Source organism: Aethalodelphis obliquidens, unplaced genomic scaffold (genome assembly GCF_003676395.1).
Source record: "Aethalodelphis obliquidens isolate GAN/ISIS:26980383/991018 unplaced genomic scaffold, ASM367639v1 scaffold55, whole genome shotgun sequence".
Classification (NCBI taxonomy): domain Eukaryota; kingdom Metazoa; phylum Chordata; class Mammalia; order Artiodactyla; family Delphinidae; genus Aethalodelphis; species Aethalodelphis obliquidens.
Window position 1 is genome coordinate 9503559 of NW_020837999.1, and position 21519 is coordinate 9525077.

General features: G+C 35.7%; 1 protein-coding gene across 1 annotated transcript in view; it reads right to left on the reverse strand.

Annotated features, from left to right (window-relative positions):
• Nucleotides 1-21519, reverse strand: part of MROH9 (maestro heat like repeat family member 9) — a 97813-nt gene that overhangs the window by 64679 nt on the left and 11615 nt on the right. The window contains exons 3-6 of the mRNA XM_027086456.1: nt 10219-10298; nt 3708-3843; nt 3047-3133; nt 870-974 (exon numbers count right to left, since the gene is read on the reverse strand). Of these exons, the coding sequence (XP_026942257.1) occupies nt 870-974; nt 3047-3133; nt 3708-3843; nt 10219-10298 (408 nt within the window). The remainder of the gene's footprint in view (nt 1-869; nt 975-3046; nt 3134-3707; nt 3844-10218; nt 10299-21519) is intronic.

Here is a 21519-nt window from a genome sequence, read left to right on the forward strand (position 1 = left end):
ACTAAGTTTTAACCTATTCATACTTTTTGGCCTATTATTTTTCTTAGCATTTCTAAGTACATACTCACATACATGCAAAAGGATGACCATTTTTGTATTGTTTGAAGTAGAAAAACCCACAATATACCTCAATGTTCATCAACTGAAGAATAGTTAAGTAGATCATAATACATCAACACTATAAGATATAAGCTGTAGTGAAAATAATGAAGCAAATCTATTAAAGTATCTGTTGGGCATACTGTTCAGTGAAAAAATCAAATTGCAGAACCATATGTAAATATGATGTAACTTTAGTAAAGAAAAACTAAGTAACAAAGCTATGTATATCCGTGTGCATGTATATTTGTATGTGTACGTAGCTGTTTGGCAGGACACACATCACACAGACGTGGCTAGGGATGAGATTGGGATGGAGAGGATAGTAAAGAAGGACTTCTGCTATGTCTTTAGCATGTCTTACAATGAAAGTACTCAAGAATTACTTGTTATACATTTAAAATAAATGGTGGTTTAAAAATATTCTAGGAAAAAGAGAAATAAGAAGGAAAGTAAGGATGAAAGAATTTATAAGTTTACAAATAACATTGATTGTGGTCCAAAGAGGAGAATCCAGAGAGTCATCAAAAGCCTGGTTTTGACACACTCATACTGTTTGTGGAAAGCATGAGGCATCTTAATCAATTGAGAAACTCTGCTCTAACTGACATAAAGTCATGTAGGATATTAATTCCTTTCCCAGTATCCCAAACCTACTAGTATGATAATACAAAGCAGGCATCTAACACTCTCTAGACCCAAGACTTGGAAAGCAGCACTGCAGAAATGCAGTCTTCAGAAGCACGTGGCATGATTACTCTGTGACTTACACATCCCTTGACTTTCCTGGATGCAAAGCTTAGCACTCTGCTGATGATCACCATGGCTCTCTCCTGCATGTACAAATTATCTTCACTCATCCACACAGCCATTTCCTGTTGAAAACACAAGAACTATCCTAGAGCCATGGTGTTTCCATTTCCACAGGTCCCTTTCTTCAGATCACCACCTTCACCAAGTCAAGGTTCCCCATGTCCTCCCAATGGTTTCACACCTATCCTATATTTATTTTAAAAATATGACAATAAGCTGGTATATTACTGTCTATTTAGGTCTTATGCCCATAAGACATATAATAGACATATGCCCATAAGACATATGCCCAATAGACATATGCCCAATAAGACATATGCCCATAAGACATATAATATTCATCTGCCATATAGCTACACCTGGGTTTTATTTTATTTAATTCTATCCAACAAGTATTTACTAATATCCACTATAACAGTCACTTTGCCAGGCATCATGAAAAGTTTAACATGAGGCTGTGAGGCTGATTATCACCAGCTGCTTCTCCTTCTCTTTTTCTTTCAAAATACATATTCTCTCTTTTTTTAAAGCCATAAGATCTGATTTGCAGTTTTAAAAAAGAATCAAATGTTATTTGATCCTGAAATGTCATTTTATCCCAGAATTGCCTCTGTAAATTTACCATCCAGATATCTTCTGACTCATGGTTTAGAGTATATTCCTGGAGCCAGCTCGATGAGAAAGTTCTTGCTAATTTTGATTCATTGCTAAATATGGTCTGTCTTGCTGTAGCTTCTACCTATTTGTTCTAAATCCTCAGATGCAGGGACATATTTACAACCTTGGGGAAGGAAGAAGACTGCATATGGCTTACATGTTAACCACCATTAGTAGACTTCTTAAGACAGATTGTTGGAGTTCTTAGTATTTATGCCAATGGTTGGCCAAATCTCATCCCCTTCTCTTGCTCCCATTGTGTAAAACTGTTCTGAAGTTTGTTTCCTAGGGCAGAAGAGTCTCTAAATCTCAGGGGGCTCAGCCTATTCCTTTTCCAGGAGTGAGGGTCAACTCTTTTTGAGGATCAGGGGAGTTTCTAGATGTGGTAGGTATAAGAACAAGGTGGTTAAGTAACAGGCTCCCCAGTTAGAGTAGGTCCTCTACTCATTAGATGCACACATATTATTTCTCCTCTCTCTGCTTCCATTTCCTTATCTGCAAATGAGAGAAATAATTTTAACTTTCTCATAGGGTTATTTTAAGGATTAAATTAAAAAACCCATATATTAAGTATGCAGCTTAGTGCCTGACATAGAGTAAATCCTCAATAAGCAGCCTAGGGTGGTAGAAAGAGCACACATGGGGAGAGGGTTGTAATAATGGGGTAATAACCAATTTACAGGATTGTGAGGTTAAAATGTTTTAAATGCATGGAAAATATTTGGCTAAAATTAGGCACAAGTTACCTCAGTATATTTTATTATCCCCCCCCCATTTCTCCTAATCTTCATATATACCAGTTCTGCTTCTTTCCTTGAATGTATTTTACGATTTGCAAATCCCATGATTCTCATGGTACAGTAAGTAAATCTAGTTTCTCAGTATTTTCAGACAGCTTCCTCCTGATGCCATCTTGTTAAAAATTCAAAATTAAAGGTCATAAAATGTCCAGATCAGTCTCTGTCTCTGCCTGGCACATTAAAAACACAGTGAAATCTTGGATGTGAAAAGTAGGGTTATGGCTGGTTATTAGAACTTCCTTTGATACTATGGTGTCCATGAAGATAGGATGCTCATGGGATTCCCTAGCCCAGGGTTGTTAGGGAAGAACATGCATATAGCTATTATCAAAATATGGCTCATTGTTAGGTGGACCTGAAGGTGGTTTAGGCCAGTCATCGTATGTTCTGCTACCCCGTATTGTGTTTCCTCTTACATTGCTACATAACCCTTGGCTTCTTAAGTGTCTGTTGCCATTCTCCCAAAATTGGCTTCTTAAAATTGTGTCTCTGTAATTCAAATAAAAGAAAGTAATTTTATTTGGGAGATAATGGCACATTCTGAAAGGTAAAGAAAAATTTTCAGCTGCCAAATACTTGAAGGAGATCTAAGTATGGCAAATGGTAAATAATAAGTAAAATATAGTATACCCTTTAGATTTATGACAAGAAAATGAGACTACTTATTTTCCCTTTACCTTTAAGATTTGCAGTTTGTAGAGGTCTTTAGACACTAAGATCAGAAGAGTGTCCTCAAATATGTTTAAAATAGTTCGGTATAAATTCTGAAAAACAAGAAATTTGCACAACCAGCCAGCCAGCCTTAGATAAAATTTCACCAACGCCTATAGTTTTGCATCCTGGGGTCCTGAGTTCTCCCCATAAACTGAAGGTAAGAAAGGAGAGAGGTAGCTCTGGAGATGAGACCTCATTCAATACTGTATGCCATGAATTGCTTTAATACCTTGCGGGGCAAGTGAACTGTGTAGCTATGCTGAGAAATAAAAACCACAGATGTTGCTGATCTTACTACAGGATTCTTCCTACCTCCACTTTTCTTAGCTCCTGTTTCCTTCTTTGCAACACTTGCCCGTAAACTTGCTGTTTTTGTCAAACAAATTAACCAAAATCTCTTCACCCATTTGTTCCTATAGATCCTATACAATCCTTTAAATCCCATGGGTTATAGAATTCACAAGGAGTCCAGGGATAGAGATTAGTGCTAGAATATGCTGTTTATCTATTATATCTAAAGAGAATGAAGGAGAAAACAAAGATTACAACTTTTGGACAGACTTTCTGTGGGATTGCTGTGGTGCATGACGATGTCTCATTATGACTAAAGGAAGCAAGTCTTACCTCCAGGTCCTCTTGGTCATCCTCATTCTTCCCAATTTCTTTCACTTTGTCAAGACTTGGTATAGCAAATGCCATTTTGAAGGACAACTCTACTATCTTCAGCTGAGTTTCATATTGCAATAAGGGATCCACGAAGCTGACAAGAAAAAGGTATAATTATTAAATTGAGGAAAGAACAGATACAACCTAACTTTAGTGGTTTTTTCTTAGTTTAAGAGACAGTGTACTAGAAAATGAGGCCCAACTTTCGGCTTTATATAACATGGGTTTTAAATATTAGTGTAAAAATAACAATGGTGCTTTAACTATAAAGGAATCATATTTTTTGGTAAAAATCATTTATAATCTGTTATTTAGAGTTCATAATATATTTCTGCATAGACATAATAATGTAAAGGGTGGTTACCTACCCAGCCAAGCCCGTAAAGCCATGCTGAGATTTAGGTAGTTGAAATATATTACTGCCACATTTTCTCTAGTCCATGATACTATGTTTCTTACATTTAATGTTTCTGATATTGGGATACATCTTCCAATTTATGGCAAAAGAAACCTTCCCATCAGCAGCTAAAAAGATAAGTTGTGACACAGTTATTGTTCCTTCAATAAGTGTGACCTCTGGATAACAGTGCCTCCTGATTTTTTTGTGTTAAAAATAATTTTTTTAAAAAAGATGGTAATATAGTTGTTAAGGTAGGAAATCTTGTGCTGAACTCAGAATCTTTTTCCTCTACTGGAGAAGAAGACCTAAATATCTGATATCCATTGTTTGAAACGGCATTTCTCGTATTATATTAGATAATTTTCAAATCTTGAGAAGATTGATTTGACTTATTCATGGGCTCCAATGGATTTTCAGACTCTGAACAGCTACCTATCAAAAGCTTCCAGTAGTATTTTCAGTTGTAGGTTTCTAGAGATATATGATTTTGTTTAGAAAAATGCAAAATTAATATTTTGATAAAATAGAAAATAGTGTCTTTTAATGTACTTTGAAATCATATTGCCAGTCCTAAAAATGCTAAAATGGTCCATGTCATGAACAAGGATTAGGAAAGTAGTGTGATACTCTGATGCCATTCATAACTGCTGATGGACAAAAGAATCTTCACATTTTAAGTGTGAAGAACACTGAGAGTCAGATATTGGTGATAGTAAAGAAAGTCCGATATAAATATATAGGTCAACATCGGCAATTATCAGCAAGTATACATTGTTTTTTGGGCTACATGTAATTGGTTTTCAAAAGAACAAGTATTAAATTACTAATGTGTTTTACAAAAAATGACATCTTGGAAATAAGAATGGCAGTGTAAAACCTTTCTTATATTCCAAGATATATAACCAGGTGGTATAGAAAGAAACTTGAGAAGAAAGAATAAGCATCCCTCACAAATTACTGTATGCTTTTGTTAAATTTTTGAGTGAAATGTTTTTTCAGATATTAGAGTGAAGTGAGAAGTAGAGGTAAGCCAAATGTACTAAAATATTTCTTGAAAATGTTTTATTTCTTCCTATTATGAAGCAATAAGTATTATATAAGGTCAGTAAGCAAAATTTTTACAAGTATAATTTCAAGAATCACAATTGAATAAAGGAAAGTCGATGCCTCCTAATAAAAGCATGGGAAAATTATATTAAACATGATCAAAAATAAATCAGGAGGGCTATATCAATATGATACAAGTCTAATACAAATGAAAGAGTATTAAGAGAGATATATGCAATTATTATAAAATAATAAAAGACATAGTTATTAATACAAAAGTTCTCAAACCACGTAGAAACAAAATTGAAAAATTATTAAACAGAATTATTTATATAATAATTTTATGAAAAATTATTATATTATTAAAGATATAAGGAGAAATAGACACACAGATATAGGAGATGATTAAGCATTCAATTATTAGTATATGGTAGATAAAAATAAAAATTCTGCAAAAGGAGAGACCTTTAATAGAATTAATAAGGAGGTATAAATTGTATTAATTGAGATAACAAGGATTATTTTTTCAGATAATCATGGAATGCTGACAAATATTTACCATATACTTAGCCATAGAAAGTTTCAAAATATAAAAGGATATATATTTCGTTCTCAAATCACAATGAGAAGTCTATTTTAAAAATTAGAAAATTCAAAGTACTTAAATACTGTCAAGACTTTTTTTTATTTAAAATGAGGGAAAATAATAAACTAAACATATAATTTAAGATTTTAAAAGGACTAAAAATACAACCAAAGACATGAAGGACATAAGCAAAATAAATGCATTATGGAAAAAAAAAGGAAAAGGAGAAATAATAGTATAATGGCAAGTTTAAAAAAAGATTTAAAAGATAAGAAATCATAGGAGACTACTACAAGCAACTATACGCCAATAAAATGGACAACCTAGAAGAAATAGACAAATTCTTAGAAAGGTACAACCTTCCAAGACTGAACCAGGAAGAAATAGAAAATATGAATAGACCAAGCACAAATCTAGGAGCAGATGGCTTCACAGGCAAATTCTATCAAATATTTAGAGAAGAGTTAACACCTATCCTTCTGAAACTCCTCCAAAAAATTACAGAGGAATGAACACTCCCAAGCTCATTCTATGACACCATCATCACCCTGACACCAAAACCAGATAAAGATATCACAAAAAAGAAAATGACAGGCCAATATCACTGATGAACATAGATAGATGCAAAAATCCTCAACAAAATACTAGCATACCGAATCCAACAACACATTAAAAGGATCACACACCATGATCAAGTAAGTGGGATTTATCCCAGGGATGCAAGGATTCTTCAATATCTGCAAATCAATCAGTGTGAGACACGACATCAATAAATTGAAGAATAAAAATGATATAATATCTCAATAGATGCAGAAAATGTTTTTGACAAAATTCAACACCCACTTATGATAAAAACTCTCCAGTAAGTGAGCATAGAGGGAACCTACCTCAACATAATAAAGGCCATACATGACAAACACACAGCAAACATCATTCTCAATGGTGAGATTCTCAAAGCATTTCTTCTAAGATCAGGAACAAGACAAGGATGTCCACTGTCACCACTATTATTCAACATAGTTTTGGAAGTCCTAGCCGTGGCAATCAGAGAAGAAAAAGAAATAAAAGGAATCCAAATTGGAAAAGAAGAAGTAAAACTGTCACTGTTTGCAGATGACATGATACTATACATAGAGAATCCTAAAGATGTTACCAGAAAACTACTAGAGCTCATCAAGGAATCTGGTAATGTTGCAGGATACAAAATTAATGCACAGAAATCCCTTGCATTCCTATGCACTAACAATGAAAGATCAGAAAGAGAAATCAAAGAAATAATCCCATTTACTATCACATCAAAAAGAATAAAATACCAAGGAATAAATCTACCTAAGGAGGTAAAAGACCTGTACTCAGAAAACTATAAGATACTAATGAAAGAAATCAAAGATGACACAAACAGATGGAGAGATATAACATGTTCTCAGATTGGAAGAATCAATATTGTGAAAATTACTACACTACCCAAAGCAATCTACAGATTCAATGCAATCCTTATCAAATTACCAATGGCATTTTTCACAGAATTAGAACAAAAAATTTTACAATTTGTATGGAAACATAAAGACCACAAAAGCCAAAGCAATCCTGAGAAAGAAGAACGGAGCTGGAGGAATCAGGCTCCCTGACTTCAGACTATACTACAAAGCTACAGTCATCAAAGCAGTATGATACTGGCACAAAACAGAAATATAGATCAATGGAACAGGATAGAAAGTCCAGAGATAAAACCATGCACCCATGGTCACCTAATCTGTGACAAAGGGGGCAAGAATATACAATGGAGAAAAGACAGTCTCTTCAATAAGTCGTCCTGGGAAAACTGGACAGCTCCATGTAAAAGAATGAAATTAGAACACTCCCTAACACCACACACGAAAATAAACTCAAAATGGATTAAAGGCCTAAATGGATACTATAAGCCTAAAAGGCTGGATACTATAAAACTCTTAGAGGAAAACATAGAAAACTCTTTGACATAAATCATAGCAAGATCTTTTTCAATATACCTCCTAGAGTAATGAAAATAAAAACAAAAATAAGCAAATGGGACCTAATTAAACTTAGCTTTTCCACAGCAAAGGAAACCATAAACAAAATGAAAAGACAACCCTCATAAAGGGAGAAAATATTTGCAAAAGAAGCAACTGACATGGGATTAATCTCCAAAATATACAAACATCTCATGCAGCTCAATATCAGAAAAACAAACAACCCAATCAAAAAAATAGGCAGAAGATCTAAATAGACATCTCTCCAAAGAAGACATACAGATAGCTAAAAAGCACATGAAAAGCTGCTCAACATCACTAATTATTAGAGAAATGCAAATCAAAACTCCAATGAAGTATCACCTCACACCAATCAGAATGGCCATCATCAAAAAATCTAGAAACAATATGTGCTGGAGAGGGTGTGGGGAAAAGGGAACCCTCCTACACTGTTGGTAGGAATGTAAATTGATACAGCAACTATGGAGAACAGTGTGGACGTGCCTTAAAAAACTAAAAGTAGAGCTACCATATGATCCAGCAATCCCACTCCTGGGCATATATCTGGAGAAAAAACATGGTTCAAAAGGATATATGGACCCCAATGTTCATTGCAGCACTATTTAAAATAGCCAGGACACGGAAGCAACCTGAATGTCCATTGACAGATGAATGGATAAAGAAGGTGTGGTATGTATATACAATGGAATATTACTCAGCCATAAAAAAGAATGAAATAATGCCATTTGCAGTGACATCAATGGACCTAGAGATTGTCATACTGAGTGAAGTAAGTCAGACAAAGAGAGACAAATATTATGTGATATTGTTTACATGTGGAATCTAAAAAAAGTGTACAAATGAACTTATCTACAAAACAGAAATAGAGTTACAGATGTAGAGAACAAACTTATGGTTACCGGGGGGTAGGGGGGAAGGGATAAATTGGAAGATTGGGATTGACAGATACACACTACTATATATAAAATAGATAACTAATAAGGACCTACTGTATAGCACAGGGAAATCTACTCAATAATCTCTAGTGGCCTATATGGGAAAAGAATCTAAAAAAGAGTAGATATATGTGTAACTGATTCACTTTACTATACACCTGAAACTAACACAACATTGTAAATCGACTATACTCCAATAACAGCAACAAAAAAAAGACAAGCAAAAGAGTAAGCAGAAACTAAATAATAATTAATAAAGACTAAATTAGTCAAAAAAATAAGTAAGCTATTATATGAGTTTAATAGTAACAAAATTTATTTATATTATTAAATTATACAAGTATATATGAAGGTATAACACACGTAAATCTTTATGTACCAAATTATACTTGGTCGAAATATGAAAACTAAAATCTATAACAAATTTTAAAGAATAAAGGAAAAACTATTGGGGGGGGGCATTTTTAGGGCATTTAAGTAGACCAAGAAATTAAATTAAAATATGGAGAAGGGGATTCTAATCCAGGGTCTGCCTTTCCATGAACCCTGTAAAATAATATAATACAGTATGCCAAATTTTGTTTATATGGATCTATGTATACATGTATGAGTATCTTCTAGGTGACTAGGCTTTGACAAAACACTTATTAATAAGTGCAGTTCTTCTGGAAAACAAGTTGACACAATCAAAAGCTCTTAGAAGGTTCATCTCATCTGCATTACTTTGGGTTCAGGGGAAGCAGATGCCAAAACAGGATTAGAAGTACAAGAGATTTCCAAGAGAAGGAAGGAAGGAGGAATAGGGTAGGAAGAGTCTTGGACTGCAGCAAGTTCCAAGGAGGGTTCAGCTTGGCTGATGGCGATCCCTCAAGCTGAAGTCACCCATTGGAGTTATTTGTCCTACCATTCTGGGTCATTGGTGAGATCAGCCTACAGGAAGTGACACCTCACAGACCGTGCTGGTGAATCTATACAGGCAGGGCTGGAGTTGTTGACCAATGAGGATTCCCCCACAGCAGGGCATTTTCATGGTTGCCTATCACCTAAATCAGGAACCTCACTTTCAGAATGGTATTTCAAGGAAGTAGTTCAGAGCAGATACAATCTTTTACGTACTAGGATGATTATCATAATGTTGGTAAAATATAATATAATTTAGAAAATGTCAAAATTTTGGAATATTCCATTGCCATTAAAATGAAAATATGATTTTACGGAGAAATTAAAAATTAAGACAAAGCAAAAATGAAAAGTAGGATAGAAAATTGAATGTGCAACCTGCTTATGATTCTGCAGTAGTTAAATAATCTGCCTATTCCTGCAATACAGAAAGATTTAAAAGAACATGAGAAAGAAAGAGCTAATAGTTGCTGAATTAGGGTGGTGGAATTTGGAGTAACTTTTTATTTCTCATATTTTTGATATGTATTTATTACATTTTTAAAAAGGTACTCAATCAGTGATATGAAAGCATTAAAGCTTATTATACCTGGAGTTCATGGCCAGGATCATGGCTTGATTACTTAACAGGCCTGAGTATGCATCCCATAGGCTGGCAGCTGTTTGCACCTGTAAGTACCAGGAGAGAGAAAAGAATCAATGATGACAGACCTGTGGGGCTCATAACATCATGTGTAATTCTGTCTTTTACAGAAACCAAGGGGACCAAATTGGACTTGAAATATAAGCCCAAGGGTTTATAGAAGTGATGAGACCAGACAAACTGTAATTTAAACCTATGCATGATATTAAATGCTGGCCTTTTACAGCCAACCACTGTGCTTATATAATTAGCATTTCCAGACAAAAATTTATTAGGAATGCTCTTTACCGGGTGCCCTCCTATACAACACTCTAACCATTAAGTGCAGTCTGCTCAGTGTGGAGTCTATCTATAAACATATCAGCAAGGTGATTTAAATCAGGCCTTACTGAAAAATGTCCAAACTCACACTACTATAGAGTGGGAACCATGTACAGGTCAGTGTATAGCTGTCTAATATAACTATTTAAATTTATAAATGATTATAAATGGGATTCCATTAAGAATCTCCATTTCTTTTTTTTTTTTTTTTTTTTTTTTTTCTGTTGGCGGGCCTCTCTCTTTTTTGGCCTCTCCCATTGCGGAGCACAGGCTCCAGACACGCAGGCTCAGCGGCCATGGCCCACGGGTCCAGCCGCTCCGCGGCATGTGGGATCTTCCCGGACCCGGGCACGAACCTGTGTCCCCTGCATCGGCAGGCGGACTGTCAACCACTGCACCACCAGGGAAGCCCAAGAATCTCCACTTCTTTATTCAAGAAGTTGGAGAACTGGAGAAGACCTAATGGAATAGCACCTCTTTTCTTCTGCACATCCCACTCTTGTTCATGCAAGCCTCTGTTGCAATGTCACTTTCTTGTATCAGACCCATTAGTGCTGTTTATAGAAATTCTCAGTCTCTATTTCTGAAATAGCTCAAAGTTCTCTTTTAGGTACTGCTGTATAATAATGGTATTTCAAAGGGAATTTATTCCTCTAGTGCATGGCAAATGACTGCCCCTGAATACTTCGCACATTAAAAAAAAGCCCTTCTCTGTTTGCTAAGTGCTGCTTTGCTGACTCCAGCATTGAGTGCCCTGTGGGATCTGTGTTTTGCCTCTGTGGAGTGTAAGAGCAATCTTGATGGATAGAGCTATATGCCTGTCTATTAAGATCGTGTTGTGGACTGCGTGTTTGAATTTTGAGAAATTTCGATGTTGAAACCCTAACCCCCAGTGTGATGATATTAGGAAGTGGGGCCTTTGGGAGGTGATTAGGTTTAGAGGAGGTCATGAGAGATAACCCCTATGATGGGATTAGAGCCTTTATAAGAAGAGACATAAGAGAGCTTGCTTGCGATTTCTGTCTCCACCATGTGAGGATGCAAGGAAAGGATGGCTGTCTGAAACCCAGGAAGAAGAATCTCACCAGATACTGAATCTACCATTCTTTGATCTTGGACTTCCCAGCATCCAGAACTGTGAGAAATAAATTTCTGTTGTTTAAGCCACCCATTCTCTGGTACCATGGTAAACCAGCCCAAACAGATGAGAGAGTCAGAGAAACTTCCTGATTGGGGATCTGAATTAAAAAATGGCATCTCCCCACTAGGGATAAAGCATCCTGCCATGACCTTCCTGGGAGTCACCACACTGATCATTGTCTAACACCTCTTCTCTGGGCTGTGCTCAGACTGAGTGCTTCAGAGGACTTATTCTCCTTTCTCTAAAATATTTATATTCATATCTAGCATTGATTCCTAACAATGCCAAACATGATTTTACTTAATCTTGAGAGAATAATTCTTTGCTATGTTATTTATTAACATACTGCACATTATTATTACTTAGAGAGCATGGAATCTTCTATATGGCAGACAACTCTCACTGTAACATGGAAGAATAATGGTGATTGGTCTATTTTGGAAAGACATTTTTGTCCTTGTCACCACTTTCATTTAATTTGGCCAGAAATCTACTAGTTGTGTTTCTCTGGGCAGTGACTAACTGAACATTTTGTTTGATATAAGCAATGATCCTTTGGCAGTATTGTTTCAATGGGAACTTTTCTTATACAATATGTTCTAACTGGGCTTGAGTCCTTAGAAGTTAATTTGTAACACTTTAAATTTAAAGCACTGATTCTTAACATTGGCAGTACATTAAGGGGTTAAAAAATATTGATTTTGATTCCTGGGCCACACCTCCAGAGATATGGATTTAATAGGTCTGTATTCAAGACCAGGCATCAACATTAAAAAAAAAAAGCCTTCCAGAAAATTTTGATGTACAGCCAGAATTGAGAAGCCATTTTTAAGCCTGTAGCTTGCTTGTACAGTAATAATCGTCATTACTTTGATCTCTAATAACATGGACCTCTGCTTCCCCTCTGTTAGCTAGGATCTCTCTTTTTCAAATTTGTTACCACAAATCTATCACCAGTTTATTGTTCTGCCCGTATTACTTTAGCGTCACATCTTTTGTTGATTCACTGATTTACAGCAATATCCCTTCCTTGTTATAAGCATGCTTTCACCTGTGCCATATATACTGCTAATGTTTATCTAATTCCAAAAGCCAGTGCACACATTGATAAGCAGTAAGGATTGTCTAACATGTACAGACTGATTCTCCAGTGGTGTCGGTATAGGGAGTTATAGGATTTAGCCAGGAATTTCACCTGCTTTTCCCAATTAGGCTTTTTGTTATTGTTTCAAATATATAACATGCTCACCAGTGTTCCCAGAAATTCTTCAGTGCCTCCTCTGGGGAGATGTGATTATCATTCTGGCTTTAACTTCTATTATATGGATAAGTTCTCTTTTATATCATTTTCAATGACTCCTTAATCACTCTGGGTCTTCACTGGAAACCCACAGTAACTGATAAAACGGTCACAATCCTGGGACTTCCCTGGTGGCGCAGTGGTTAAATATCTGCCTACCAATGCAGGGGACACGGGTTTGAGCCGTCATCCAGGAAGATCCCACATGCCTCAGAGCAACTAAGCCATGCGTTACAACTACTGAGCCTGCGCTCTAGAGCCCACGAGCCACAGCTACTGAGCCTGCGTGCCACAACTACTGAAGCCCGTGCGCCTAGAGCCTGTGCTCCACAACGAGAAGCCACTGCAATGAGAAGCCCGCGCACCGCAACGAAGAGTAGCCCCCACTCACCACAACTAGAGAAAACCCGTGCACAGCCATGAAGACCCAATGCAGCCAAAAATAAATAAATTAATTAATTTAAAAAAATGCTCACAATCCTGGAAATCTGTACTTTGTAATATATTTCATAACACTGGATTCTAGGGCCAGTCTGGTGGGCCTTAAGCTTCCATATTTATTATTTTGGCTTTGTTCTCTAAACTATCCATGTGCTTTTTATATATATCTTATATCATTGACATTTTTTGTTCAATATCGCTTGTCATTCTTGGCCAGAAGAATTGGAGTTGTGCCAACTTGACTAGTTTCTTAAATCTCAGATGTTTCAAATCACATATGGATAATGTGTGTTTTCTTATGCCACCTTAGCCAGGGAGAAAATGGTATTATCATAATAATCATTATTCTGAGGGAATTTGAATTCCCTCTGGTAATTCCCAAACTATCCTGGGAATGTTCAAAGGGAGCCATGGACTTGATCTTCTAGAATACTATGTGAGTCTGAACTTTTCCCTTAATCTTAGCTCACTAGAATGTCTCCTTTCTCTGATAATAGCAAAATGTCAAAAGTTCAGAGAGATGGGGCATCTGAATTGAGGGCATGAATATCCAATGCCCTTACCTCTTAGGCTTTCTGTCTTGTGCTGGTGCCTTACTGAAGGTAGTGATTGCTGTTGCTGATGCTCTTGTGTCCCTACCAACACTGCCAAGGCCAGATACCGAGATAGGTGAAGGCTACACCCAGAATAAATTCACTGCCTACTCCCAAATCCAGTTAAATTATTTTCTACTACTGCAAAAAGAACCAGAACCAGTGTAACTACACTGTGCACTCTCAGTTTTGTAGTTCTTAACAGATTTTACTTGTTCTTATATTCATTCCTTGCTTGACTTAAACTCTGGGGAAGATTGATGGGACAAATCCCTGAAAGAAAGTTACTGTGCTGTTATATTATGTAGAATTGCCCTACTCCTTTTTTTTTTTTTCTAATGAATCATTCTCTTTAAACTAGTTTTGTGCCTCCACTGTCTTTTCTTAGAAAGTTCTTTTCCAGGGAGATGTGGGGCCCTCATCTCTGCACACTACTGGAAGGCCTACTTCACCAAATCTCCAGACATTTTAGGGTCTTAGCATCAACATATCTTGGCTCATGAGGGTACCCCAAATACACACTTCCCTCATCAAAAATCCTTTGCCATCCTTACAAATCTCCCCTCAACCAAGAATCTTGCTATGGAAAGATGAAGAACTAAATATAATATCTCTGCAAGATTGAATCCCCAGGATACAAACATTTTCAGTTGATCATCAGATAGTTGTTTAGTGTCTACTGTGTACTAGGTGCTGTGTTAAGCAGTGGGGTTAGAACAGGGGCAAGACAGATAGGTTCTGCCAGTAATCTCATGGGAAAGCAAATTTGAAACACAGGAAATCGGTAAGTATTCAACAAAAGAGGATTTATAGGGATGATTAAGGAAAGCTAAACTAGCAGAGGGTATCAAGGAAAATTTGTTTTCTGAAGAAGTTTTAAGCTCAAACTTAGAGATTATGGGGGTCAGGAGAGCAGAGGAAGAGTTTTTCAGAGAAACACTATGGGTTAAGGACTTGACTTGAGAAAGGGTTTGTTGCATTACAGACACCGTTCTCAACCCTCACTGAGCCTTAAAATCATTTGGATCCCTTCCAAAAATACAAATGCCTAGACATCACCCCACACAAGTGAATCAAAATATCTGAAGGTGTGGCCCTAGCAACAGTATTTTTTAAAAAAATCTCCACACATGATCCTAATATGAAGCCAGGACTGAGAACCATTATATCAGAGGACGTGAAAGGAAACCACATGGATGGTGCAAAGAGAGTAAGGACAGTGGAAAATCATGGGGCCAGAAAGGTTGAATCACAGCTGGTCCTTTTGTGAGCTCTTTTGTGAGTAATAAAGATTACTACTCATCTCTGAGGACCATGGGAGGCATTTAATAGAAGGAGGGACAAGATCACAGGGCTGCTTTGTAGAGATTTGATTGAATATGATAAAATTGTTGCCAAGAGAATGTTACCGAGGCGAGAGATTGTAACAGAGTAGGATTAGAATACTGGCAGTGGAAAAACAGAGATAAGTAGTGACTGGTAGCAATATCAAATGCTGCTTAAAGGTCACACAAGAAAAAGAAAATTATTATTTGGATTTGAGACATGAAAGCCACTAGGGACCTAGATGGGAGTAGCTCAGTAGAGGGTTTCTGTAGATGCTCAGTCTGGCAGGTCATCATGCTGACTAATCAGCTCAGGTCTCACATTTGGATGTGAGGTCCTCAGTTATCTGCAGACACAAATGAACAAAGAGAAAGACTCTACTAGCCAAAACTTGCTTCCTTTTTACATGACCAAAGTCAACAAGTGAGACTGTCAAAAAAAAGTGAGATTGTATAATTGAGGCAAAACCATTTGTTTCCATTTCAGAACCATGTGTGCTGGGTACAATACTTGTCATTTTACTGATTCTGGTGTGACATATTAATACTCATTGAAACTTGATATTCTATGCCTAGAGACCTGTACCTTTCTCCTTATCAGTTTTCTCTGCTGGATTTCTGCCCCTTGTGCTTTCTTTGATTTCTCTACCCCAAACAGAGAAGTGAGCGCTTCTGTTGAGCTGCATTATTATTGATGGCCACTAGAGTATACTCTCTTGAGATAACTCAAAATTTATAGCATGACAGTAAAAGCAGAGAACCTCTACAAACACAGAGACCCAAATATCTCTCACTTCCTTAATGGGGAAGTTTTCCACTTTTTTTTCATTGGGAACAGCAAAGAGAGGAACTTTTTTAAAGCTTAGGTATACATGGACATCATAACCAGGTAGTATGTCCAATATCACTGCCTAGTAATATCAACCTAGTAGTGTGTTGTTGTTTTTTTATTTTATTTTTAAATTGAAGTAAAGTTGATTTACAGTGTTGTGTCAATCTCTGCTGTACAAAAAAGTGACTCAGTTGTACACATATAGACATTCTTTTTTTTAATATTCTTTTCCATTTATGGTTTATCACAGGGTATTGGATATAGTTCCCTGTGCTGTATAGTAGTATCTTGTTGTTTATCCATCCTATATACAATAGTTTACATCTGCTAATCCCAGGCTCCCAGTGCTTCCTTTCTCCACCCTCCCTCCCCTATGGCAACCTTGTGGAATCTAGAGTGTTGTTTTAAGTCCAAGTCTCAATGTGACTTCATTCAAAAACTTGTTGGTGACTGCCTACTTTGGAGCCTTATATTCATAAATATCCATTTCAATATCTGATAGAATTCTGCTGATAAAACTTACTGGTTTCTTTCCCTCTCATCTTTTTAATATAATTATATAAACCCTCAGAACTAGTAATACATGGCATTATTAGTATGTAAATATAATTTCAAAAACCCTGAGCAGAATAAGTGATGAAAATCATCATGTTCACATCAACTTCAGTGGTCCAAGAGGATGAGGATTCCTAGTTACTCTCTTCCTTTTCCAAGCCTACTTAAAACTCATTTCTCTAATATATCCCTAGTTTAGACCTGGATTAGACCTCTGAGTTAGGTCATAATGGATTACAGTAATAACATAAACATTCTTCACAACTCTTCTATGATATCCATTGAAGCCCCAAATTTTTATTCCTAATAATAAGGTTTAGCCAGCTGGTGATACAGACATTGTTTCCTAATCCCCACATTTTAGAAAGGCCTATAGAACAGGCCCTTATTTTGGAACAATTTCAAGTCAGCTTTACCCAGTCCATCTAGGACTTTAATTTGCCATCTGTTATGCCTTTTATTATCCACTTTGACAATGTTATCTAGGGACACTAATAATTCTGGATAGGTCATATTAACAAACTGCTTCTCTATTCAGTATCGAAAGGTTCCCCTTTAAATGAATAGATCTCTAATGGGCAGAAAAAGTCTTTATTTTTATCCTCATTAGTCAATGTTATCTGGTTGTTGGAAGTGATAACACTGACTTAGTAAGTCTAACCCACGGAGAACCACAAACATTTCAGTAGGTAGTCTAGTGACCCTTGAAGGCAAAATAGAGAGTATTAGCTCAGTGATTATGTTAATATGCACACATTAAAAAAACGTCCACATTTCTTTTTACTATTACTATTGGGTAGACATTTAACAAAGCAGTTAGAATGAACCACAAAAGTACATTTTAATTATATGAATACCTAAGGCATTAATCTCTCCTCAAACCATCCTTCTAGAGCATTATTTAAACTGTCTTGTCAGTGGACATTCTGATGTGCCAGATCACTAATACACACACAACAATCCATCCACAAGGAGAAACTCTTTGGTTCTGTCCTGAGTTGATTCTTCAGTATGTTTTCATGTGTCTCAGATCAAAGCCATGAGATCTTGGGATTTCTTAAAATGTCACAATACAATGTCTAACTAATAGTAATCTCAGAAGGAAAGAATGAAGAAAACACAAGGAAGAAAATTTTCCAATAAATAACGCAAGATCTTCTCAAAGATAAATGGCTGGAATCTTTAGACTGAAACATGAGTAAGTGCTTAACATATTTGAATAAAAAATACACCTAAAACTATTTTTATGAAATTTCAGTCTAGCCAAGATGAAGAAAAATCTTAAAGCCTTCCAGAAAGAGAAAACAGGTGACAAAAGCTAGAGAATCAGATCATGATCAGATTCTTCATTGGTTATACTGGATACCAGAAAAAATGTAAGTTATGCCTCAGATTTTATTTTTTAGAGAAAATGATCTGCAACCTAGGGAAATGGCTGGAATCATAATTTATGATAGCTGTTCTTATGGTGGTATTTTAAAAAACTCATCTATATTGCATCATTTTAAAAAATGGAAACATAGCACTTTTGTAAAACTAAAAAAGCATTTAAAATTGATCATATATCCACTTCAGAAACAAAAAATCTCTAAGTTCCCAGAGACAGAAATTGTGCAGGTCACATTCTGCGCAATAATGGTATGAGATTATATGTTAAAAATAAAAGAATGGAATAATGGTTATCTATATGCAAAAAGATGAATTCATATTTCTACCTCACACCTACACAAAAATCACTCAAAATAGATAATAGATCTAAATCTAAAAGCTAAAACTATAAATCCTTTAGAAGAAAACATAGGAAAAAATCTTTGTCACTTTTGGTTTAGGCAAAATTTCCTTAGATGTAGTCCCCAAAGCACAGTCAAAAGAAAAAAAAGATAAATTGGACTTGATCAATACTAAAACTTTTTGCTCTTCAAAAGACACAATTAAGGAAAGGAAAAAAAAATCAATGTACTGGGAGAAAATATTTGCAAATCATATATTCTACACTCAATAACTGTAAATCTATAAAATACACCTAGATAAATGATTAAGAAATATTTAAGGTATACATGAAGAAAAAACTTTACTGAAGATTCAAGTAAGTGAGAGAAAAAAACATGTTCCTGATGACAAGACAGTAATTTAAATAAATTGTCCATAAACTAATCTATAAATTTATACAATTCTAATCAAATGCCAAAAGAAATTCTGGGAGAAATTTCACAAACACAGTCCGAAATTCTTCTGAAAGTGTAAATGAGTAAAATTAGCCAATACATTTTTTTCTTTTCATTTTGAATTTTATTTTATTTTTACACAGCAGGTTCTTATTAGTTATCTATTTTATACATATTAGTGTATATATGTCAATCCCAATCTCCCAATTCATATGTTTGTTCTCTACATCTGTGTCTGTCTTTCTGCCTTGCAAACCAGTTCATCTGTACCATTTTTCTAGATTCCTAGATTTCTAGATTAACGCATTAACATATGCGTTAATATACAATATTTGTTTTTCTTTTTCTGACTTCACACTGTATGACAGTCTCTAGGTCCATCCACGTCTCTACAAATGACCCAATTTCGTTCCTTTTTATGGCTAATATTCCATTGTATATATGCACCACATCTTCTTTATCCAGTCATCTGTTGATGGGCATTTAGGTTGCTTCCATGACCTTAGCCAAGACATTTTTGAAAAAGAGGAATAACTGTATAGATTCACCAAATTAGATGCAGAAAGAGTTTGTGTTATATAGCCGAGCTATCTATAATAGTCTAAAAGTGTGACAGTTTCTTTATTGCTGTGATTTGGTAAGATAACATTGACTATTCTGGCTGAAACCAAAAGATTCTGCTGAAGCTGCTGCTGCCACCTGTCAAAGGCATTGATAATATTGCTAGTGCTTGCTGATGGAGTCCCATGACTGCTGATACCCATTATCAAGTTAACTGGCTTATTTCACTTAGCATAATACCCTCCAGGTCTATCAATGTTGTTGCAAATGGCAAGATTTCATTCTTTTTTAGGACTAATATTCCATTGTATATATGTACCACATATTCTTTATCCATTTATTTGTGAGTGGACAATTAGGTTGCTCACATATCTTGACTACTGTAAATAATGCTGCAATAAACATGAGGGACATATATATTTTCAAATTAGTGTTTTTGTTTTCTTCAAATAAATACAAAGGATTTGAGTTGCTGGGTCGTACTAACATAATATTGTAATTCAACTATATTTCAACTTAAAAAGATAGAGAAAACTAGGATTGCACAAAAGATGCTCTCACTTCATAGCAAAAGCCACAGGTGACCTCATTCCCTCTCACCATTTTAGCCACTCATTGTTTCTCTCTTTTTTACAGCAGCCCCATCTTTCTGGGACTCAGAAGCTGGGGCTGTGCTATTGCGAGATTCTTCCCCCTCTTCTACCAGCCTATTGTCCTTGAATCACACTATGCACCTTGATAATATCTTCACACAAGATATGTTCTTCCCTTGCAGGCTCTTCCTTCCTGGTAGTTCTGTCTCATCTGGAGTGGTCCAGACATGCCCGAATTCTAGAGAATTCAATTTAGGCTCAAATTGTGACCTCTACACGAAACAAGTTTGCTTTTTGTCCCATGAACCATTTGACCATCTCCTTTCTGTTGACAACTATATGCAGCCTAAGTCTATGTCATTCTCTTGAATATAATTTGGTTTTTGGACTTGATCTTGTCCATAGCTAAGTGAAATTTAAACCCTGATTCTGAAAAACAAATTAAGAACTGAAATTGTAGTGCAGTTTTAACCTTCTTAGGACCATATTCTTACTTTACAGGCTTAGCAGCTGTCTTACTGATTCCTGCTATGCCTCCAGAGATAAATTGGTGTCTAATAAACTCTTTTCTGTAATATAAATGGCATAAATTAGCTCTTTATGTTTTCTAGATTTTCTGTTCACTTCATATTGTCAGTAAAACTCTTCATCACTCTATTGGCAATGACTGTGTTTAGACTACTCTATTTCTCTAACAGTGTATATATTTCACTAGGTCAAAACAAAGTATATTTATTGCTCACTGATGGCAAATCTCCACTTTGCAATCCCTACTAGGAACGAAACAAAATAAAACAAAAAAGAATTTCAAATTCACACAGTAAGATACTTTGCTCTCTATTAACTTACTTTATTAATTAAAATCCCTCTTCCCCAGAGAAATAAAAAGTGATTGGGGGTGGCTTAGAGGCAAAGACAAAAATCCAATGATATAAAATTAAAATAAAGATAAAATTGATGATTTGAGGATGAGGGACATTCACAGACATACATAGTAAACAGCACCTTTACAAGAGCAAGAGATGGATTTCAAATTTAGATACAAATGAATAGATTGATCCAGTGATGAAACTTAGATTATCTATAGAAACATCTTTTTGAATAAACTTTTAAAGCATTATACCCATTTTGTTTAAACATTTTAAAAAATAATGCACAGCTCTGGAACGAAAAACCACATTCACAGAAAGATAGACAAGATGAAAAGGCAGAGGGCTATGTACCAGATGAAGGAACAAGATAAAACACCAGAAAAACAACTAAATGAAGTGGAGATAGGCAAACTTCCAGAAAAACAATTCAGAATAATGATAGTGAAGATGATCCAGGACCTCAGAAGAAGAATGGAGGCAAAGATCGAGAAGATGCAAGAAATATTTAACAAAGACCTAGAAGAATTAAAGAACAAACAAACAGAGAT